This window comes from Somniosus microcephalus, chromosome 14, assembly GCF_052327205.1.
Source record: "Somniosus microcephalus isolate GS21.2 chromosome 14, FLI_Smic_1.0, whole genome shotgun sequence".
NCBI lineage: Eukaryota > Metazoa > Chordata > Chondrichthyes > Squaliformes > Somniosidae > Somniosus > Somniosus microcephalus.
The window spans coordinates 21,471,572-21,495,791 of NC_141000.1; the positions used below are offsets into that span (position 1 = coordinate 21,471,572).

The following is a 24,220-nucleotide window of genomic DNA, read 5'->3' on the forward strand; positions in this document are numbered from 1 at the left end:
TAGACTTCAAAAAAAAAACTTCTGACTGTTGTACTTTCATCCCCATCCACTGATCTTTAGTACAGAAATCAGGAGCAGAAGGCGCTCCCGGCATGAACACCAATGAGTCAACAGCAAACCAGCCACAAGAGTGTCTGCCGAATATAAACGATGTTTCATCTGGTACCACATCGCACGAGGCGAGACGCAGAGATGGAGAATACAGTTACACTTACAGGCCAAAAAGAAGGAAAATCACAATCCATAATGCAGTAGGTATTGCTACCAAGTGTGAGGCTAAAAATGTTTAGGGGAAATAAAAGTACAGGGAACGGTAGCATAGTGGTTATGTTACTGGACTAGTAATCCAGAGGCCTGGACTAATGATCCCACCACGGCAGCTGGGGAATTTAAATTCAGTTAATTAAATAAATCTGGAATGAAAAGCTAGTGTCAGTAATGGTGACCATGAAACTATCGGATTGTCGTTAAAAACCCATCTGGTTCACTAAGGAAATCTGCTGTCCTTACCTGGTCTGGCCTATATGTGACTCTCGACCCACAGCAATGTGGTTAACTCTTAACTGCCCTCTGAAATGGCCTAGCAAGCCACTCGGTTGTAAAATAATCACTACGTAAAACAATAAGAATTAAATCGGACAGACCACCCGGCATCAACCTCGGCACTGGCTACGGACACGACAAAGACACGACACCCAGCCCAGTCGACCCTGCAAAGTCCTCTTCACCAAAATTGGGAGAGCTGTCCCACAGACTAGTCAAGCAACAGTCTGACACAGTCATACTCACAGAATTCATACCTTTCACCCATGTCCCAAACTCCTCCTAACGGGAGGAGGAGGCTCCATGAATATCCCCATCCTCGATGATGGTGGAGCCCAGCACGTGAGTGCAAAAGACCAGGCTAAAGCGTTTGCAGCCATCTTCAGCCAGAAGTGCCAAGTGGATGATCCCTATCGGCCTCCTCCTGAGGTCCCCACCACCACAGAAGCCAGTCTTCAGCCAATTCGATTCACTCCACGTGATATCAAGAAACGGCTGAGCGCACTGGGTACAGCAAAGGCTATGGGCCCCGACAACATCTCGGCTGTCGTGCTGAAGACTTGTGCTCCAGAACTAGCCACACCTCTAGCCAAGCTGTTTCAGTACAGCTTAAACACTGGCCTCTATCCGACAATATGGAAAACTGCTCAAGTATATCCTGTCCACAAAAAGCCGGACAAATCCAATCTGGCTAATTATCACCCCATCAGTCTACTCTCAATCATCAGCAAAGTGATGGAAGGTGTCGTCGACTGTACTATCGAGCAGCACTTACTCACCAATAACCTGCTCACGGATGCTCAGTTAGGGTTCCGCCAGGACCACTCGGCTCCAGACCTCATTACAGCCTTGGTCCAAACATTGACAAAAGAGCTGAATTCCAAAGGTGAGAGTGACTGCCCTCGACATCGAGGCAGCATTTGACCGAGTGTGGCATCAAGGAGCCCTAGTAAAATTGAAATCAATGGGAATCGGGAAAGACTCTCCACTGGCTGGAGTCATACCTAGCACAAAGGAAGATGGTTGTGGTTGTTGGAGGCCAATCATCACAGCCCCAGGACATTGCTGCAGCAGTTCCTCAGGGCCTAGGTCCTAGGCCCAACCATCTTCAGCTGCTTCATCAATGACCTTCCCTCCATCATAAGGTCAGAAGTGTGGATGTTCGCTGATGACTCCAGTGTTCAGTGCCATTCGCAACTCCTCACAATGAAGCAGTCCATGCCCACATGCAACAAGACCTGGATGACATTCACGCTTGGGCTGATAAGTGGCAAGTAACATTCGTGCCACACAAGTGCCAGGCAATGACTATCTCCAACAAGCAAGAGTCTAACCACCTCCCCTTGACATTCAACGACATTACCATCACCAAATCCCCCACCATCAATATTCTGGGGGGTCACCATTGGCCAGAAACTTAACTGGACCAGCCACATAAATACTGTGGCAACAAGAGCAGGTCAGAAGCTGGGTATTCTGCGGCGAGTGTCTCACCTCCTGACTCCCCAAAGCCTTTCCACCATCTACAAGGCACAAGTCAGGAGTGTGATGGAATACTCTCCACTTGCCTGGATGAGTGCAGCTCCAACAACACTCAAGAAGTTCGACGCCATCCAGAACAAAGCAGCCACTTGATTGGCACTCCCTCCACCACCGGCGTACCGTGGCTGCAGTGTGTACCATCTGCAAGACGCACTGCAGCAACTCACCAAGGCTTCTTCGGCAGCACCTACCAAACCCGCGACCTCTTCCACCTAGAAGGACAAGGGCAGCAGGTGCATGGGAACACCACCACCTCCAAGTTCCTCTCTGAGTCACACACCATCCTGACTTGGAAATATATTGCCGTTCCTTCATCGTCGCTGGGTCAAAATCCTGGAACTCCCTACCTAACACCACTGTGGGAGTACCTTCACCACACGGACTGTAGCGGTTCAAGAAAGCGGCTCACCACCACCTTCTCAAGGGCAACTAGGGATGGGCAATAAATGCTGGCATTGCCAGCGATGCCCACATCCCATGAACAAATAAAAAATAAAAAAACCCTCAGCTGTTGACATATGGCCACAGAGGGGAATCTAATACTCATTCTTGCTTCAAGGTTTGTTCTGGCATGCAACCAGCCCTGATAGGATGTTCTCTCTCTCCTGTTCCATTATCATTGTATTGTGCAACTACCAGGATGGTAGAAGGCGAACTAGATTCTTCTGTTTAGCAACTCCTATGATGTTCCTATAGCAGCTGTAAGGCTGGAAATTACTGTTGCAGATAATACCAGATGAATGATTGATACTGGATAAATGCTCAACGTGTTTGAATAGTGCTTCTCTCTCCACTTTTTGAAAGGAGGCATTAACTTATTTAAACAAAGGGGTTAATATCACCGGAATATCCTACAGACATGTTACGTGTTTGTCCGCCATTATCATCAACGGTAATTTCTAGCTCTTGGTGTTTGTGTACGATAACGGGGTTGACTCCTACGGTGGTCAGCATCCCAACCTGCTAAACTTGGATGATACATTTACTCCCCTTTGCCTCGCTGCACTATTGCGGATGACAGCCCTGTTCCAAAGTAAATGAAGTGGCAGTGCTGCCTCTGGAGGTGCTGGGACCCACCTAATGACACTGTGCTTTGGTCACAATTATAAATGTTGCCTCAGGAAACCAAGGAGACTTTTTTCCCCTGATGGGGCCATCTGCTTCATCCTTCTCTACGGTCCAGGAATACAGCTCATCGCCGGCTGGCCAATACAGATGTTTCCCAGGTGTCAAAGGATTTTCATTAAAAAAATTTTTTTTTTTTAATGTGGGTGTCGTTGCCAGGGCCAGCATTTATTGCCCATCCCTAATTACCCTCTAATATGGCGCTGAACTGCCTTCTTGAACCGCTGCAGTCCGTGTGGTGGAGGTACTCCCACAGTGCTGTTAGGGAGGGAGTTCCAGGATTTTGACCCAGCGACGATGACGGATCGGCGATATACTTCCAAGTCAGGATGGTGTGTGACTTGGAGGGGAACGTGGAGGTGGTGGTGTTCCCATGTGCCTGCTGCCCTTGTTCTTCCAGGTGGTAGAGGTCGCGGGTTTGGGAGGTGCTGCCGAAGAAGCCTTGGCGAGTTGCTGCAGTGCACCTTGTAGATGGTACACACTGCAGCCACAGTACACCAATGGTGGAGGGAGTGAATGTTGAAGGTGGTGGACGGGGTACCAATCAAGCGGGCTGCATTGTCCTGGATGGCGTCGAACTTCTTGAGTGTTGGAGCTGCACTCATCCAGGCAAGTGGAGAGTATTCCATCACACTCCTGACTTGTGCCTTGGAGATGGTGGAAAGGCTTTGGGGAGTCAGGAGGTGAGACACTCGCCGCAGAATACCCAGCCTCTGACCTGCTCTTGTTGTCACAGTATTTATGTGGCTGGTCCAGTTAAGTTTCTGCTCAATGGTGCCCCCCAGGATGTTGATGGTGGGGGATTTGGCAATGGTAATACTGTTGAATGTCAAGGGGAGGTGGTTAGACTCTCGCTTGTTGGAGATGGTCATTGCCATCACAACTTTCCAACAACGGTGCACCAGTTCCTTGAAGTGGGTCCGTAACATAATGCGGTTGGAATTTTCCTTACCTCTGAGCGGGACCGCTAGGTAAGGCACCCCTTTCGGAGCAACACAAAGGTCATTTCTGCTGATCATTCCACAATCAATTAAGGTCTCTCTTCCCAAGTGAAGGAGCCTGGTATTTGAATAATTCTCACTTCCTTTCAATGGCTATTCAAAGAGCCAAATCGTAACGCTGCAATTAGAAGAAAGGGAAAAAATATCCCAACGACGATGGCATTAACTTGGAGGATTCAAAGCCCTATAGGTTTTTGCTAACAAATATTGATTTAAACATTAACATCAAGGTACTTCAAAGAGCTCCATACACTGCACAAATGCACATTAATCATAATAACTCAAGGTAATTATGGTCACTGCTTTTACTGGTCAGATTAGTTTCATCTTTAGATTGTAATTATTAAGTGTGCTAGATTTTATGTTAATGCGTATGCTACATTTTTTTGCTTTCACTTTTAATGCTGGAAAGAGCAACCTTTGGCTTGTCTGATGGTAATGGTACAAAATAACATTTTAACTGGTTCATCTATCCCTTCTGCTAAGTAGTTTGTGTGTGTGTGTGTAAATTATCTACAGCCTCAGATGAGAATCGGAGACTCTGGAGATTATGCAGACTATGAAGAAAATGGTGACTTTGTTTATGACTACAGTGCTGATTATGAATGTGTGAGTAATCCTAATTTTACAGTCACTGTGCTTCTACCACACCTTGTTAAATGTATTCGTTATCTCACTTCGTGTGTGTTCACAATGCACTCCAATTTTTTATTTAAATGTCTTAGTGATAAATAGAAAATGTTAATGTCATGCGCAGGTGACCTTTAATCATTGAATTTTAAAAATGTTTTTGGCAGATTCAATTATTTTAGCTCAAAAATTTGATTACCCTCTTGAGAAATGTTAGTGTTGCATATTCTTCCCTGATGTGAGAGCAGCGAGTGAGGTACTTGCTGGCTTGTAACCAGCCACTTGGAGGTGCGCAATAAGAGGTGGCAGTGATTCACTCTCCTCCCTTGTCCCTTTCTCTCCCCTTGCCCAGGCCCAAATTGGAAACTTGTTCTGTGGCAAATCAACTTGGGGAACGCGTGGGCCACTACCACTTACGTGCAACTCTTTCTTGTGCATCAACCTGCTGTGACACAAGCTCTCGGAATTTTTAAAATTGCTTTAAGGAGTGACTGCAGCAATTTTGTAGCTCAACAGACGATCATATTCTGAAATTGCCCGGAAGCAAACATTTTGACTGAAACACACCCTTTGAAGTTTTCTGTGTTCAATTTTTTTTAATTTCTTTTGGAAAAATCCTGTTCAGGAGCATGAAAATTGTGATGAGTAAGCTGAAGGACACTTTATCCAATTACAGCACCACCTGGTCCCTTGTATTAATGGAAATGGATTAATTCCCAATATGACCGATGTATTTGCATGTCTGAAAAATTGCAATTTTAGGGTTTAGTATAAAATATTAGTATTTAAATATTGGCCCAGAAATTCGGGTCGGAGGCTTCCCGCAGGTGCAAGCCTCCGACCTGCACTTACCTAGCGCGCCGGCCGTTGAGCTGTGGGCCCGCGTGGGATTCCGATCCTGGGCCTCCACCAACTGCCGGCGCGCAGTGCTTGCGTATCCCAGGGGCGCAGTTAGTTCGATGCGTCCCCTGGGATCACGTGGGTCATGGAGAGCCAATGGTAGCAGGGAATGCCCATTCATAAGTTTGACAGGAAGAGCTGTCAAACCTATAAATACTATAAGCCCCAAAATATCACTAAAACTTCAAATACATTTTTTTTAAATCACATTTTTAAAATAACTACAAATTACATGAAATAACTATTTTAAACAATAATTTAAATTTTTGAAAAAATTAATTACATTTTCTAACTGGGCTAAAAATAAACTTAACTTTCTTTAAAGTAATTAAAAATAATAAACTTGTGGAAAAAATGTTTTTGTTTTAATTAATTCACCACTTACCTTGTTAAAAGCAGGTCTTGCGACTGCTTTTTACATGTCTAACTTCTGGCGACTTTCCCTCCCGGAGAAACCTGGGGAAAAAAACGTAAGTTCAATGCACACGCGCTGCCTCTCCTGCGCACGCGTTCCACCTCTTAACCCCTTCTTTCAGGGGAACGGAAGTGCCGGTTTCCCGCGCATGCGCAGTGCATGCACGAAACCGACACTTTCGTTGGGCTTACGCGCGAGTACCCCGTGCGTACTCACTCGTTGGGACCTGAATTTCTGGGCCATTGTATTTCTCATCACATTTTTATTATGCCATGCAACCTGGCAAACTGGTCACCTGGTCCCAGGGCTGTGTGAACACTGCTCCAGGGCCGGCAGGCAAGGCAGACATTAACAGCTAGTGTGGACGCATTGAAATAAATTGAAATTCTGCTCCGTTTGGATAGATTCCTAAGCCTCTATTTGCCCACCTCCCTTATAACACAGTTGAAATCTGGAACTTCTGTGTGGGGGATGGCGGGCATGATCCCCAACCCTTGTTGCTGTGAAGCAGTTGGTGGGGCAGTGGAAAATGCTATTGAACATCTTGGGGAAATCTGGGAAAATTGATAGATGGAAAAAAATAAAGAATTTATATAGCGCTTGGCATACAAGCTGTCAGAAAATTAAATGCACTCAGGACAGCATAGCTCAGAACATTTACATTTACATTTTATACAATAACAGTGAACCAATCCATCTTCTTTCTACACAGGCCAGTGATATGTCCGAAGGTTCTTATGTTACAGATCAGCAGAAGACTCTAGTGGAGGTTCTTAATTACTGCCAGGTAACAGCCTGCTCTCTGATGCCCTAAACTGGTTGTGCAGTTCTTTTAAATATTCTGTCAAATTTAATCCTTCTCCTATCCCCAACACGGAAAAGAAAAGTGAATTTAAAAGATTCAGAATCTACTGAAGCACACAGGGCTTGGATTTCTGCGGGGGTTCTCCCAGTTGCCCACCAGAACTGCGGCACAAGATCCACAGACACCCCCCGCCGGGGGAATTAAACCCCGCAATCACTTTAGAATGTGTACAAGTTAAACCAGTTGGGCCGAATGGTCTGTTTCATAGAAACATAGAAGATAGGAGCAGGAGTAGGCCATTCGGCCCTTCGAGCCTGCTCCGCCATTCAACGAGATCATGGCTGATCATCCAAACCCTAGCACCCGGTCCCTACACCGACAGCCATCCCACCCAAGCCCTATCCCCGTAACCCCGTAACCCCACGTATTTAATCCCCCCTAACACTAAGGGCCAATTTTTATCATGGCCAATCAACCTAACCCGCACATCTTTGGACTGTGGGAGGAAACCGGAGCACCCGGAGAAAACCCACGCAAACACGGGGAGAATGTGCAAACTCCACACAGTCACCCGAGGCCGGATTTGAACCCAGGTCCCTGGCGCTGTGAGGTAACAGTGCTAACCACTATGCCACCGTGCTGTGTTGTAAGTTCTATATAATGATTATGTCAATTGTCCTTCAAGATGGCTCCTGGGCTGGCAGCTCCTTTCTGAGCTGCTCTTCTCTTTGTCTGTGTCCATGGTCATCTATTGCCATCCTTTGCCCTTTTCTTCCTTTTGCTTAAGATACCCTGCCTCTGATGGTGAAGGCATTTCAGCCCAAACTACAAGTTTAAAGCTCCCCCTGCAGAGTCCACTGCCCATCCCCCGGCGGGTCTTTGTTCTCACTGAGCTCCTTCAACTGACGGAACTCTGCTGAACCTTGACCTCTGTCACTGGATTCCTCGTGGACAAGACCTCGTTGACTACACTGTTTGACTCGGCAGTTGGGACGCTGCTGTTTTTCAGTCGCTTCAAGTCTTATGCTGCGGAATTCTTTTTTGTCCAATTGTCCAAAAGTCCAGAACCAGGGGTCACAGTCTAAGGATAAGGGGTAAACCATTTAGGACTGAGATGAGGAGGAATTTTTTCACCCAGAGAGTGGTGAACCTGTGGAATTCTCTGCCAAAGAAGGCAGTAGAGGCCAATTCATTAAATGTATTCAAGAAGGAGTTGGATATATTTCTTAAGGCTAAAGGGATCAAGGGATATGGAGAGAAGGCAGGGACAGGGTACTGAGTTTGGATGATCAGCCATGATCTCATTGAATGGCGGAGCAGGCTCGAGGGGCCAAATGGCCTACTCCTGCTCCTATCTTCTATATTTCCGATCTCCTGGACTTCTCTGGACATCGTTTCTGCTTTGAACTACACTGGATTACACTGTTTTTGAATTGGATTACACTTTAAGACTTAACCTGCTGTGTCTCTGTCTCTGCTGCTAAGAGTTTTACCTTTTAAACTGCGGCTGTGTCTCTGCTGAACGGGTTCTACTGGTTTTTCAGCTCTGTTGGCTTCTAACTAGCAGCTGCTGCTTCACTTGCTGTCCTGTGACTCGTTTTACCGGTTTTCAGCTTTGCTGGTCACTGGTTTATGGTTTTACTTTTTCTCCGCCGCTTTGATCTGCGGTGACCTCCAACTTGCGTCAATTTAGCCATCATCTTTCTGCACAGCTACCGACTCTCATTCCTGCGGCAACAACCTCCATCCTCGAACTCTCTACATTTCAAATAGCCTCTGGACTTCACTCCCCTGCTTTGGACAGCGGTTCGTCGATGCTCCGTGCCGGCCCCATCCTGCTTACGTCAGCTTTGTCCTTCCATGGGACCTCTGACTTTGACTTTGACCCTGGTCTTCCTACTATTGTCTCCAACCTATTCCTGCTACCAGGAAATATGTATCCCATTAATTACTACATTTAAACAGGCCTATGTAACCTGAGCTTTCCCCTGTGCATTCGCATGCACACTTTGGCTGCCGCTCCGGACCCAAGCCATTCAATACTTGCCACTTTTTCCCCCTCTTTTTTTCCCTTTTCTCTCTATCCCTCCCTGACTGCTCTCTCCTGTCGTTATGCCTCCTTTCATCACTCCTTTCTCGGATACTCTGCCCTCCCAAATCCCTCATTATTCTTCGACCTTCCTGCTCTCCTGCCTCCGTCCCAGGCTTGACTCCCTCTCAGATAAGCCTTCAGCTTCCCTCTGTGCCTCTCTTGGCATCCTACGAAGGGCCCATCGAGGCACTCGTCACTGCCTCCTTACGAGCAGCAACTCCAACTGTCCCCTCCTACTCTCTCTCGCTGACCTTCCCACCCAGTGTGCCCTCCAAGGGCCAATATTGCCAATCTCCTCCCCATCCAACTCATCCCCTCCCCCCAGTGCTGACCCTGTGGATGTTGGCAGCGGGGCAGCCATCACCGACCCTCTGCATCTCCCTCCAGAATGTCCGTCCACTAGCAAACAAGGCCTTTGCCATCCATGAGCTTATTGTCGATGACTGCATCGCTATCATGGCCCTGATGGAAACTTGGTTGAGGGGTAATGACACCTTACCCTTAAATGAAGCCTCCCCACCTGGCTATACCTTCCACCACATGCCCCGTTCAGACCGCCATAGTGACGGTGTGGCTCTAATCAACAAATCACACCGTGGTCTATCCCCCTACTCTTCCGGCACTTTCTCCTCCTTTGAGCATCTCCCCTTATTTCACCTCTCATTTAAAATTCTCGTTCTCTACTGCCCACCCAAGTACCATAAAAATTTTATTACTGAAATATCTTCACTGCTCTCCTCCCTCAGCCTCTGCACCGAACGACTTCTCATCCTCGGTGATTGCAACCTCCACCTCAATTCATCAGGCTCTCTCTCCTCTGAGTTCACTAGCCTCCTATCCTCCCTCCACGTAAACTCCCCAACCCATATTCATGGCCACCCCCTCAACGTTGCCATCTCTCGTGGCCTCGCTACTCCCATCGTGTCAGTTGCTGATAAGGCCATCTCTGACCACTTCCTTGTATCGCTCTCCACCCACATCCCCCCACCCCCCCCCCCCCCCCCCTTCCCCCACCAACCTTACTTCCTTCTGTGTCCACCCCTGGAAAAATCTCTCTCCCAACTCTCTTACAACTGCACTTATGAAATCGCAACTGTCCAGCCTTTGGCCCTTCATTCACCATGACATTTCTGCAGCTACCGATCTGCTCAACCACACCCTCACCACCACCTTTGATGCCCTAGTCCCTATTAAAATGATTACTCTCTCTCACCCTGGCCACTCCCCCTGGTACGGCTCTCATCTTCGCTCCCTTAAGTCCAAGGGATGTAGACTTGAACGGATATGGCGGACAACTGGTTTAGCCATTCACCGCCAGATCTGGCTGGACCACATAAAGCATTGTCGGGTCCTGCTCTCGTCTGCCAGAATTGCTCACTATTCCAGAATAATTCTGGAATGCAAAGATAAACCCCGGCTTCTATACACCACTGCTAACTGCCTTCTTAAACCCCTCTCCCCTGTCTCCACCACCTTCCCATCCGACAACAAGTGTGAGGAGCTTATGCACTTCTTTGTCTCTAAGATTGAGACCATCCGTTCAGCTGCCTCTGCCACTTCCCTTCCTTCCCCTAGCCCACTGGGCCAAACTTCCTCTAAGGTTCCCCCCTGCCCTAGCCCTGAACTCAGTTTCTCTCCGCTCTCCCCTCATGACCTCTGCGCTCATCTTGTCCCTCAACCCTATTCCCACCAAACTGCTGACCACCCAACTTCCTTTTCTGGCTCCCATGTTAGCTGACATTGTTAACAGTTCTCTCTCCTCAGGTACTGTCCCCCTCTCCCTCAAATCTGCCGTCATCACCCCTCCCCTTAAAAAAAAAAAAAAAAAAAAAAAAACAACCCTTGACCCCTCCATCCTTGCAAAATACCGCCCCACCTCCAACCTCCCTTTCCTTTCAAGTCCTTGAACGTGTTGTCGCCTCCCAAATCCGTGCCCATCTTTCTTGCAATTCCATGTTTGAATCCCTCCAATCAGGTTTCCACCCCGCCACAGTACCGAAACGGTTCTCATCAAAATCACAAATGACATCCTTTGTGACTGTGACCAAGGTAAACTATCCCTCCTCGTCCTTCTTCACTTGTCTGCAACCTTTGACATGGTTGACCTCTCCATCCTCCTCCAACACCTCTCCACCATCGTCCAGCTGGGTGGGACTGCACTCGCCTGGTTCCATTCTTATCTATCTAATCGTAGCCAGAGAATCACCTGCAATGGCTTCTCTTCCTGCTCCCGCATCGTTATCTCTGGTGTCCCCCAAGGATCTATCCTTAGCCCCCTCCTATTTCTCATCTACATGTCGCCCCTTGGCGACATCATCCGAAAACACAGCGTCAGTTTCCACACATACGCGGATGACACCCAGCTCTACCTCACTACCTCTTCTCTCGACTCCTCCACGGTGGCTAAATTGTCAGACTGCTTGTCCAACATACAGTTCTGGATGAGCAGAAACTTTGGGAAGACCAAAGCCACTGTTTTCGGTCCCTGCCACAAACTCCGTTCCCTACCTACTGACTCCATCCCTCTCCCTAACATCTGTCTGAGGCTGAACCACACTGTTCACAACCTTGGTGTCATATTTGACCCCGAAATGAACTTCCGACCACATATCCATAACGAAGACCGTCTATTTCTACCTCCGTAACATCGCCCGTCTCCACGCTTGCCTCAGCTCATCCGCTGCTGAAACCCTCATCCATGCCTTGTTACCTCTAGACTTGATTATTCCAACGCACTCCTGGCCAACCTCCCATCTTCCACCCTACGTAAACTTGAGGTCATCCAAAACTCAGCTGCCCGTCTCCTAACTCGCACCAAGTCCCGTTCGCCCATCACCCCTGTGCTTGCTGACCTACATTGGCTCCCGGTTAAGCAACGCCTCGATTTCAAAATTCTCATCCTTGTTTTCAAAGCCCCTCCCTATCTCTGTAATCTCCTTCAACCGCCCCCCCCCCCGCCCCCCACACCCGAGGTATCTGCGCTCCTCTAATTCTGTCCTCTTGAGAATCCCTGATTATAATCACTCCACCATTGGTGGCCGTGCCTTCTGTTGCCTAGGCCCTAAGACCTGGAATTCCCTGCCTAAGCCTCTCCGTCTCGCTACACCTCTTTCTTCCTTTTACGACACTCCTTAAAATCTACCTCTTTGACCAAGCTTTTGGGCACCTGCCCTAATTTCTCCTTATGTGGATCGGTGTCAAATTTTCTGTCTTATGACACTCCTGTGAAGCGCCTTGGGACGTTTTACTACGTTAAAGGCACTATATAAATACAAGTTGTTGTTGTCTTTTTTGGATGTGTCCCTCTGTTCCCCCTCAACAATGTGCCACAGCCCCGATTTTCCTCACCAGCCATTCTGTGGCCTCGCCTGTTGAGATTATCAATTTTGGACCCTCCTAGGAAGTGGGCTGTGCCTGTCCAAATTCATTTCACACAGGACCCTTACAGTCAGCAGATAGAGCAGGCTTTCATCCCATCAGCCTAGAGTGAATATAAACCCCAATCCCAACGATGAAAGGCCAGTGTCTAACTCGCTGTAGACACGCCATCCTCATCTAACGTCACGCAGCTCGCATGTCTCAGAAGGTAAACCTAATGGCCCTGAAATTGCGGTGGCCGTGACGGAGTACTCTGAGTACACTGTCTTAGTCCCTTTGAAATGCCCCGCAAGTTCGGGATTTCCGCATGCACGAAATCCGGAACTTGCGACCTGTCAGCGTACGCGTTGACAGGCCATCTGCGGGGGCCCCGACAAAGCAATCGTTGGCGCAGAGTTGGGTTATTTGCCCAGGGTCTGGCCAGCAATTGCCCACGTAAGTCTTGGGTTGATGCAAGTAGGCACAGGGCCTGCTTGCATCAGCGTAAGGGGATATCTAAGGCTTAAATTATGCACATACACTGTATTAAGCGTATATGCAAATATTGGCCCAGATTACACTTTTAATGTTTAAAATGATCAAAAAATTAAATTTTTATTGAGGTTGGTGCAATGAAGGTAACTATGAATACAATTCCAATTCTGTACATTGTATAATTATTAGATTTGGAGATTTCATTGCACATCATTAGTAAATGATTGAAATGGAATTCTGTTTATTGATTGGAGGACTGGGCCCACGTGATCCCAGGTACACTTCCGAACCGCCTGGGATCCGTGGGCCATTACGCTGCCCTTCGCCTCGAGGCCTGAGACCGCAGCCTGGGCGCCAGGAGGTACTTTGGTAATTGTTCTGCGGATCGGAGGCGCACTCCGGAGGTACGCCTCTGACCGCAATTTCAGGACCATTTTCTCTACCATGATGGGAATAAGACCCAATTGCACTAGTGCTGCCAACGGAAGAGGCACTTGAGTGATGCATTAAGATTGACCGTCCTCTCTCCCTTCACTTCAATAGTAGCTTCTTGCCATTGGCACCCTGAGTCATACAATGTTACAGCACGTAACAGATCATTTCGTCAACATGTCTGCATTGGAGATTTTTCCCACATGAGCCATCTAGTCTATTCCTATTCTCCTGCATCCTCCACATACCCTGTAGTAGTTCTCTTTTTTCACACATGTATCTAATCCCCTTTAAAAGAATTTGACTGTGCCGCAATAACCCACTGTTGAAGCAGAGAATTCCACATTCTAACCTCCCTCTGTGTAAGGAATTTTTTTTTCATAGAATGATTACAGCACAGAAGGAGGCCATTCGGCCCGTTGAGCCCATGCCGACTCTCTGCAAGAGCACTTCAGCTAGTCCCACTCCCCCGCCCTTTCCCCGTAGCCCTGCAAATTTTTTTCCTTCAATACTGATCCAACTCCCTTTTGAAAGCCACAATTGAATCTGCCTCCACCACCCTTTCAGGCAGTGCATTCCAGATCCTAACCACTCGCTGCGTAATAAAGTTTTTCCTCATGTCGCTTTTGGTTCTTCTGCCAATCACCTTAAATCTGTGTCCTCTGGTTCTTGACCCTTCCGCCAATGGGAACAGTTTCTCGGTATCTACTCCGTCCAGACCCCTCTATTTTAAACACCTCTATCAAATCTCCTCTCAACCTTCTCTGCTTTAAGGAGAACAACCCCAGCTTCTCCAGTCTATCCATGTAACCTGAAGTCCCTCATCCCTGGAACCATTCTTGTAAATCTGCACTCTCTCTAAGGCCTTCACATCCTTCCTAAAGTGCGGGGTCCAGAATTGGACACAATACTCCAGTTGAGGCTGAACCAGTGTTTTATAAAGGTGGTTCATAACTTCCTTGCTTTTGTACTCTATGCCTCTATTTATGAAGCCCAGGATGCCGTATGCTTTTCTAACTGCTTTCTCAACCTGCCACCTTCAATGATTTTTGCACATATACCCCCAGGTCTCTCTGTTCATGCACCCTCTTTAGAATTGTACCCTTCAGTTTAGATTGCCTCTCCTCGTTCTTCCTACCAAAATGTACCACTTCGCACTTTTCTGCGTTAAATTTCATCTGCCACGTGTCTGCCCATTCCACCAGCCTGTCTATGTCCTCGTGAAGTCTATCACTATCCTCCTCACTGTTCCCACTATACAGGAAACTCTCGTTTAAATGGCACCTAAATATCCAGAATTCTCTCTTAACCGGCAAAATTCTCACTCCGAAAACAACACCTCAATAACCAGCAATGTTGCCGAGTCCGAGTCTCCCGCGGTGGCCGAGTTAGTCAGTGGGGGGAGTTCTCCAAACTGCCACTACTCGGCTTCTTGGCGCTGTCGGAAGTCGGAACACCTCCATAACAGGAGTCTGACGCTACCGGTAGTCTCTTCTGATCCGCCATTTTACAGGGGTACTGTGTGTCTTCCACGCTGCTGGTAGTCATTGCATTGCATTACCCTCAACTGGCAGTACTGTACTTAATCAAGCATCTTCCACCATCCATTTAACACAACATTCTGTAGGTGAGTACCCAATTACTGTATACTGCACATTTCTTGATTTTTTTATTTTTCTTTGTTAAAAGTAGCCTCGGTAGATAACCCTCTCTGTCATCCGGAATTTTTGATAAACCGGCAAGCTGTCGGTGCTGGATAAAAGAGCTTCCTGTACTTCCTAAACGTTTTAATTCCTTCTGTGATTACCTTAAATTTGTGCCCTTGCATTATTGTCTCTGATCAGCAGAAATAGCCTATCACTATTGACCTGATCATAACCCTTTCTAATCTTGAAGATCTCCAGCAGGTTACCCCTTAACTATTTAATCACTAGTTAAAGTAGCCCTAACTTCTCAAGTCTCTTCATAACGGTTACCCCTCATCCCTGCTGACATCGAATTAATCTACACTGCACATTTCCATTACCTTTTATAACCTTGTATTGGGGTGTCCCAAACTGTACACAATAACCAGGGCAGATAAAGCATTTGCTAGTATTGTGTTTTCTTTTTAATACTATGGGACATAAACTTCACCACATCTTGTAACACTGCCAGTTACCACCAGCAAATAAATCTCTCCAACTGTTACTTTAATCTCCTATAGTTAACAATTCAGGTGGTGTCTAAATGCATTTTGATGTATGTCCTCTGGTTTGGTTTGTACATTTGATGTAAGTGGTGTCTGTAGGGCTGCTGGTTCAATCTTTGCTTTATGCATCTTTCAACATCAAAAAAATGCCATCAAGTACTTTTTAGCTACTTTGAACTCTTCTTCCTTTTCTGCCAGGTAATGTATGCTGCTATCCAGAGACTAGATAAGAAATTTGACGTCCTGCATCGTAGGGTCACAGAGATGCATCAGGGAAGAATGAAACCTATGTTTTTTAAACCGGTGAGTGTTGCTGTAATGTAGGCAACCAGAATAAAGTGTGGTGCATTCACAGTGGAGCTAGACCATTACTGAAAACATTAAATATGAGGGAGAAGGGAATAGAGGGTTATGCTGATAGATTTAGATGAGGAATGATGGGAGGAGGCTCGAGTGGAGCATAAACGCCGGCATGGACTGGTTGGGCCGAATGGCCTGTTTCTGTGCCGTATATCCTATGTAAATACTTTGTGGGTCAGCTAGTGTTGGAAATCGATTTGAATCTTCACAAAACATGATTTCAAGTCCTTTTGATTTAAACCTAAATATAATTACATATTCCTTAGTGTGTTATGTTAATCTACACAATCTATATCATTCACTCTCCCTGTGTTTATTTTTAATTTAAAACTTTTGAGTACAGCACTCCTGTCTGGCTCCAGCTGTCTGGCACAAGCTGGAGAAGGGCAGGAACACCCCACACTTTTGCTGTCTGCTGTCTTCTCTTGTTCAGCCTCTCCTTCCCAGCAACAATTCCAAGTCCTGGCCTCCTTTTGCCTCCTCACCCAGCAAGCCCACCTCGAGTGGTCTGAGCCAGGCAGCCTCTCTTCCTGACTGCTATGGAGCATCAGAATGGGATCTAAGTGAGCGTCAGACCCCCCATGGACAATGCTGCGGGAGATCAACTATAAAAACATAATTCAGTTACACTTGTGTGTAGTTTTATATTTGATTTGAAAAGGCGGTGAACTATGGCAGTGAGGCCTATCGCTGTCCTCCATTTCCCTCCTGTCCTCCAGGACCACTGCTCCTTCACTACCTGCAGCATGCAAAGGCCATGGGGGGCGAATTCCTGGCCCATTTCCCTCCTGTCCATCTCAATTGCCGCTACTCCCCAGAATCACCAGGTAAACCATGGTAGTAGGCCTAAAGGTTGGCCTCAAATGATGGGAGAGGGCTTTTTAGCGGCCTCCTCTCCCTCCAGCTCACTGTCGTGCCTTAACTGTTGAAGTCTTTGTGGCCCCTTTTAAGGCGTCTCTGGCCCTCCTCTGGTGCTGCAGCACACCCTTCATGTCGGCGCTCCTCCACTTGTTGGCAGTAATCCCGATGGCAGCCTGTCATGGAGAATGGCTCCCGACCCAGGAAACCGCCAGAGACATGGCGGGATAAGAAAAATGCAGCCCAAGATGTTCACACGATTTGAGTAGTCCGTGATTGTGCAGCCAACTGAAATGAAGTGTTCTGCTGTCTCCCTGCCCTTTCTAAATGACGGAGCTGAGATAAAGATTGAAAGTAAATATGAGGACTTGCTGAGTGCTTTGACAGAATCATTTATTCCCTTGCCATGCGTTTGAGAAAACAGTAATTCATGTAACAGAGGTGAAGAGACAGAGAGAGGAAAGCACTTTGAGTCAGTATAATCTGATGTTTAATTGAAGGGTCTTGGCTGAATAGCATGTAATGGCTGGTCAGGACCACAAAATAGTGGATTTGAATTTGGCTTGTGAAAGGATAAGTCATTATTTTTCAAGGATTTATGCTTGCTATTTTCGCGCGGCATGTGTTTTTGTTAATTGGGTTCATTCCTTCAGAATTTGAATGGCACGCAGATTGATCTGATCATGCGATCCATCTCGCAGCAGTTGAAAGTAGTCCTCTATAAAAGTGCCAGTGCGCTGCTCCTGAGGCCGGGCCCAGTGACCTCAAAACCGTTGACGAGAACAGACCAATTCTCGTTCTTTTTACAGCCGTATTGAACGGAAGAAAACATTCTGTGCCTGTGATGCAATATCTATCGTAAAACTGTACAAATAGTTTTCAACACCACTAGCATTTTTCTGTCCAAGGAAGTTTAATTTGGGTGGCGGCAGGATAGGGGGGGTGGGGGGGAGGTAACGGTGTCTCCATTCTGAGGATCTAGTGTCTTTCCCTTCCCTTGACTCTAAATTATGATTTGCAGAGACTTATGACCGTGTCCTATGGAAATGCCCACCAGATGCCGCTCAACAAAATGAAAATACAGAAGCCAGTGGAAAGAGAAGTGAGGATCCGGATGCCACCGCCTGATCAAGGGTCTCGCTCTTCCCCACTCAGGATACGCGTAGAGAAAGAGCCAGTGAAAACTTGTATTCCAAGCAAACCTGTCCGATCCTCCCCTCAACCGCAGACCGTGTACAGCTGTACCAGGGGAACAAGCCCGCCCCTACCCACAATTCAATCTGTCCAGTCTTTACAAGAACCCACAATGCTGTGCTCTGCTACTGCTATTGGGATTTCTGACTTTGCCCAAGAGCCGATGATTATTGAGCAAGACAGTAGGGTTCCCATGTCTTCCGGTGCCAGTGATGCAGTGAGACCCACTGGAAGGCTGTATCAAGACAGATGCACTGCCAGAGAAAGAGAAGCATTTGTTAATGTAAACCCTACTAATGATGCTGAGCAGCCAGCCAACCTTTCTAAACCTGAAGTTCCTTCATCGTCCAGTGCAGTGAATTTTGGTGGGTAATAATCATGTACCAATAAGTGTGTTTTCATTTGAATGAGTTCAATTAAATGTTTAGTGCATGAGCCACATTATACTCTAATACAAAAAGAATACTGCAGATGCTGGAAATCTGAAATAAAAACAGAACATGCTGGAGATACTCAGCAGGTCAGGCAGCATCTGTGAAGAGAGAAACCGAGTTAATGTTTCAGGTCGATGACCTTTCGTCAGAACTGGAAAAAAGCAGGAAATGGAACAGATTTTTAAGCAGGGGCTGGGAAAGGGGGGAGGGGATGAAAGAACAAAAGGGAAGGTCTGTGATAGGGTAGAAGGCGGGAGAGGTTAAGAGATATTCAAGGCAAAATTCTCCGTTCCACGCCCATTCAGACCTCACCATCCTCGGCCTCTTGCATTGTTCCACGGAAGCTCGAGGAACAGCACCTCATCTTTCGATTAGGCACTTTATAGCCTTCTGGACTCAACATAGAGTTCAATAATTTCAGACCATAACCTCGGCCCCTATCATATATATATTTTTCATCCACACTCATTGTCTATTTTTCTTCTCTCCCACATGGCAGCTGTCTTCCATTCTGCCAGCGCAATTCACACCTCATCTAGAGCCATCCTTTGTTTCTTAACCTGTCCCATTACCATCTCCTTTTGCCTTGAATATCTCTCAATGTCTCTTAACCTCTCCTGCCTTCTATCCTATCACAGACCTTCCCTTTTGTTCTTTCATCCCCTCCCCCGTTTCCCAGCCCCTACATTTGCTTAAAAATCTGTTCCATTTCCTGCTTTTTTTCCAGCTCTGATGAAAGGTCATCGACCTGAAACGTTAACTCTGTTTCTCTCTTCACAGACGCTGCCTGACCTGCTGAGTATCTCCAGCATTTTCTGTTTTTAAGCCACATTATACTGTTTACTCTGTCACTCTGAAACATAGAAGATAGGAGCAGGAGTAGGCCATTCGGCCCCTCGAGCCTGCTCTGCCATTCAATGCAATCATGGCTGATCATCCAAATTCAGTACCCTGTCCCTGCTTTCTCCCCATACCCCTTGATCCCTTTATCCATAAGAAATATATCCAACTCCTTCTTGAATATATTTAATGAATTGGCCTCTACTGCCTTCTGTGGTAGAGAATTCCACAGGTTCACCACTCTCTGGGTGAAGAAATTCCTCCTCATTTCTGTCCTAAAATGCCTACCCCCTATCCTTAGACTGTGACCCCTGGTTCTGGATTCCCCGACCATTGGGAACATCCTTCCTGCATCTAGTCTGTCCAGTCCTGCCAGAATTTTATAAGTTTCAATGAGATCCCCTCTCATTCTTCTAAACTCCAGCGAGTACAAGCCCAATCGACCCAATCTCTCCTCATATGTCATTCCTGCCATCCCAGGCATCAGCCTGGTGAATCTTCGCTGAGCTCCTTCCATGGCAAGAATATCCTTCCTCATAAGGACCAAAACTGCACACAACACTCAAGATGTGGTCTCACCAAGGCCCTGTACAACTGTAGCAAGACATCCTTGTTCCTGTACTCCAATCCTCTCGCTATGAAGGCCAACATACCATTTGCCTTCTTAACCGCCTGCTGCACCTGCATGCTTACCTTCAGCGACTGGTGCACAAGGACACCCAGGTCTCGTTGCACTTCCCCTTCTCCCAATCGATTGCCATTCAGATAATAATCTGCCTTCCTGTTTTTGACACCAAAGTGGATAACCTCACATTTATCCACGTTATATTGCATCTGCCCAATCACCCAACCTGTCCAAATCATACTGGAGTTTCTTGGCATCCTCCTCACAGCACACACGTCCACCCAGCTTTGTATCATCTGCAAATTTGGAGATATTACATCTAGTTCCCTTGTCTAGATCATTAATATATATTGTGAATAGTGGTGGTCCAAGGACCGATCCCTGCGGTACCCCATTAGTCACTGCCTGCCACTTGGAAAAAGAGCCGTTTATTCCAACTCTTTGCTTTCTGTCTGCCAACCAGTTCTCTATCCAAGTCAATACCTTGCCCCCAATCCCATGTGCCTTAACTTTACACGCTAATCTCTTATGTGGGACCTTATCGAAAGCCTTCTGAAAGTCCAAATACACCATTCAATTTATTTTAACCATCTCGTAAATTACATTCTTTAAAGATGGGTCTAGTTAGTGTTCTGTGTGTAGGGATTTTATCTTGGGTTTTAAATCTGGACTTGAATAAGTTGTTAAATTTCCACACATAATTTCACGCTGCATGGTATGCTGTACATTACTGTATTCAGCTCAATCTCTTATACAAATGTCCACATAACATGTGCAGTCTTGACGTATAATCAAGATTATTGAAAATAAATCTTGAATACTTATTGCTTAAGCCATATACACAAGAATTCCTTCAAAAATAAGATATTGACGTTTAATTTTATAGATGGTAGGCATTTAAAAAAAAAAAAAAAGTTTTTATTTTCTGACCACATTTGGAAATGAGAGACTTCTTATGATCACTGATCTTTTAAATTCCCCCCTTCTAGGTAAGACTTTGTTGATTTGTGCAATAATATATGATCTTGCCATATTTTAAAATTGGCCATGGGAAAAGCAATAAAAGATTTCAAAATGGATGCCAATTACTCATTTGATATCAAATGAATGCTGATTGTTCCACTCCAAATATCGCCCCTAAACCTCAATAGAACCTTTGATCTAATTTATTAAATGTTTCTACCATCCTTCAGAATTCCATAGTGCAATAATTGATAGTTGTTTAAACCAGGATTGTGGCAGTTCTATTTGCGATACAAACATGTTGAATTTTCCTTTTTTCAGTTGAACTGAAAACCGTGTAGCCCTGCTGCGAACTCCCTGCCATTGTGTTCATGTCTATTATGAATTTCTATATAGATTGTTGCATTATTGCAGAAATTAATTCAGTACCCCACTTGATAAATCCATCTAGTATTGCGACCCCCCCCCCCCCCCCCCCCCCCAAATAGTCACAGTTTAAAAGGCTGTAATAGTGTTAGATTTCACTGTGGGCAGTACCGGTCTATGATTTTTATTTATTTAAATTAGATCCTGGGTAAATTTAGTAATATTTCAATTATGCTACTCTGCCATTAACATTTTCAGGTCGCTTCCAGAAAGAGAACTTTTTTTATAAATTTATTTTATGCCTTGCGCTAATTCACAAGTGCTAGTTAGTCACTTTTTGTGGTACTGTGAGAACTTTGACTTGTATTGCATTATATTCGATAAACTGACCATTAGCTGAGAAGCACAGATGACGACGGGGCAATCCCCAATCCTCGGTATTTTATACACTAACAAAATTAATTTTAAGAAAAAAATCTCATTGCGATCCTAGTATTGTGAGCATATTTCCAAAGTGGTGAGTCAGTGCAAAGAAAGAACTTGCATTTTACGTACTGACTATAAGGTTGTGATAGGGGCCTCGGTACAGAGTGATCGTGCCTCCCGTAGGAAATACAATCCAGTTAATGGCACAGTTGGTGCCGCCCCACTAGATCTCACCTAGATCTACCCTTCCCAAACCCACTGAGTGTGAGCTACTAGAACAGTATGTAAAATGTGATTTTTTTTTTTTTCTTTTGGTTTAATGGCTTAAACTGCATTTGCATCATCACGACTAAATGTGGCATAAATTTAAACTTCTGGTTTTAACATCCTTTCAAATTACCTCAAAACAAAACTAAAATATGCTTCATTGTTTTTGAAAATATTGTCATGGATGAACAACAAGAAGTACATTAACCACTGGCCATTTCCTTCACGTCTAGCCTAGAGTTTAGAAGAATAAGAGGCGATTTTATTGAAACATACAAGATTTTGAAGGGGATTGACAGGGTAGATGCTGAGAGGTTGTTTCCCCTGGCTGGAGTGTCTAGAACTAAAGGGCATAGTCTCAGGATAAGGAATAGGACACTTAAGACCGAGATGAGGAGGAATTTCTTCACTCAAGGGTTGTGAATCTTTGGAATTCTCTGCCCCAGAGGGCTGTGACTGCTGAGTCTTGGAACATAACAAGACGTAGGAGCAGGAGTAGGTCATTTGGCCCCTCGAGCCTGCTCCACCATTCAATAAGATCATGGCTGATCTGATCTTGGCCTCAACTCCACTTCCCTGCCCGCTCCCCATAACCCTGGACTCCCTTACCTTTCAAAAATCTGTCTATCTCCACCTTAAATATATTCAATGATCCAGTCTCCACAGCTCTCTGGGGAAGAGAATTCCAAAGATTCACAACCTTCTGAGAGAAGAAATTCCTCCTCATTTCCGTTTTAAATGGGTGCCCCCTTATTCTGAAATTATGCCCCCTAGTTCTGGATTCCCCCACGAGGGGAAACATCCTCTTGGCATCTACCCTGTCAAGCCCCTTCAGAATCTTATGTTTCAATAAGATCCCCTCTCATTCTTCTAAACTCCAATGAGTATAGGCCCAACCTACTCGACCTTTCTTCATAAGGCAACTCTTTCATCTTTGAGTATATTCAAGGTTGAGATACAGGAAACTTTCGTTTTAACCGGAGGTTAAATGTCCGGAAAGCTCTATCTACCGGCAAAATTCAGGAGCCGTTTCCTATAAGTTTTTTTTACTTCTCGTTGCTTTTTTTTTTCCAGTCAGGCTCTGCAAGGTCTAGCTGAAGCTGTTGCTTAGCTACAGAGACGCTTTTAAGCTGCGGCCGACTGTTTTGAAGCTGTTGCTAAGCAACAGGGTTTGTTGATTCACACGGAACTCAAAAGCTCCGTATGTTTTAACATTAGCGCTGGTTTCTATGGCAGTTTTGATGGTACGGCACCAGCTCGGTCCCGTCAGTGCCGGATACCAGAAAGTTTCCTGTAGATAGATTTTTGGACTCTAGGGGAATCGAGGGATATGGAGATCGGGCGGGAAAGTGGAGTTGAGGTGGATGATCAGCCATGATCTTCTTGAATGACGGAGCAGGCTTGAGGGGCCATATGGCCTACTCCTGCTCTTATTTCTTATGTTCTTAGCCTAGGCTGTTGAGACAAAATTGTCTCCTGTCTGTTGGCCGTAAGGGTCTTATGGGGACTGAGTTTGGCAGTTCCTCATGATCCCAGAGGACATAAATACCTCTAAATTGGCATTAATTGACAATTACACTCCTGTATTATAACTAGGGCATGAGTTTATCAGAGGCAATCCTGTAACCACGCTAGTGGAGCACCAAGATACTTCTTCGGCCTGGCTGAGCAGTGTGGTTTCCAGGATCAACCAGCTCTGAATCCGCTCTCGGAATGGTCAGGAGTGGTAGCTCTGCTCACTTTCAGGGAAGCCTTTTTGGGACACACAGTGGTTGATTGCTGTTGGTACATAGTGGCATAGCAAGAAAGAAGGAGCCAACAGATCTCTGGACGTCAGAAAATTGGCTCTTTTATAAAACAATAAGTAAAACAAAAGCATTGTGGGGTTTTTTCATTGTAAAATGGGGCGGCTCCACTGTCCTTTTAATCTGCAACTGAATGTACCCTGTTCCTTCCCCTGGGCCCCTTATTGGTCTAATACAGGAAACTTTGGTTTATCCGGAGGTTATATGTCCGGAATACTCGATCTAACGGCAAAAATCAGGAGCCGTTTTCTATTAAGTTTTTTTTTAGTTCTCGTTGCTTTTTTTTCCCCAGTCAGGCACTGCAAGGTCTGTAGCTATAGCAACAGCTTCAGCTAGAGACGCTTGCAGCTGCAGCCGACTGTTTAGAAGCTGTTGCTAAGCAACGGTGTTTGTTGTCAGATACGGAGATGAAAACCTCCGTATGCTTCAACATTAACTTTGTACGTCCGGCAGTTTTGATAGATCGGCAACAGCTCGGTCCCGTCGGTGCCGGATATCACTAAGTTTCCTGTAAATGGAGACTTTAATTTTTAGCTTTTTAAATCAATATTTTG

General features: G+C 45.9%; 1 protein-coding gene across 2 annotated transcripts in view; it reads left to right on the forward strand.

Annotated features, from left to right (window-relative positions):
* The window catches only part of LOC147107369 (uncharacterized), an 87,687-nt gene that overhangs the window by 23,323 nt on the left and 40,144 nt on the right, over nucleotides 1-24,220 (forward strand). For both annotated transcript variants that reach the window (XM_086006320.1, XM_086006321.1), the window contains exons 3-7: nucleotides 61-251; nucleotides 4,731-4,820; nucleotides 6,869-6,943; nucleotides 15,727-15,831; nucleotides 17,768-18,305. In XM_086006320.1, coding sequence (XP_085862446.1) covers nucleotides 61-251; nucleotides 4,731-4,820; nucleotides 6,869-6,943; nucleotides 15,727-15,831; nucleotides 17,768-18,305 — 999 coding nt within the window. The remainder of the gene's footprint in view (nucleotides 1-60; nucleotides 252-4,730; nucleotides 4,821-6,868; nucleotides 6,944-15,726; nucleotides 15,832-17,767; nucleotides 18,306-24,220) is intronic.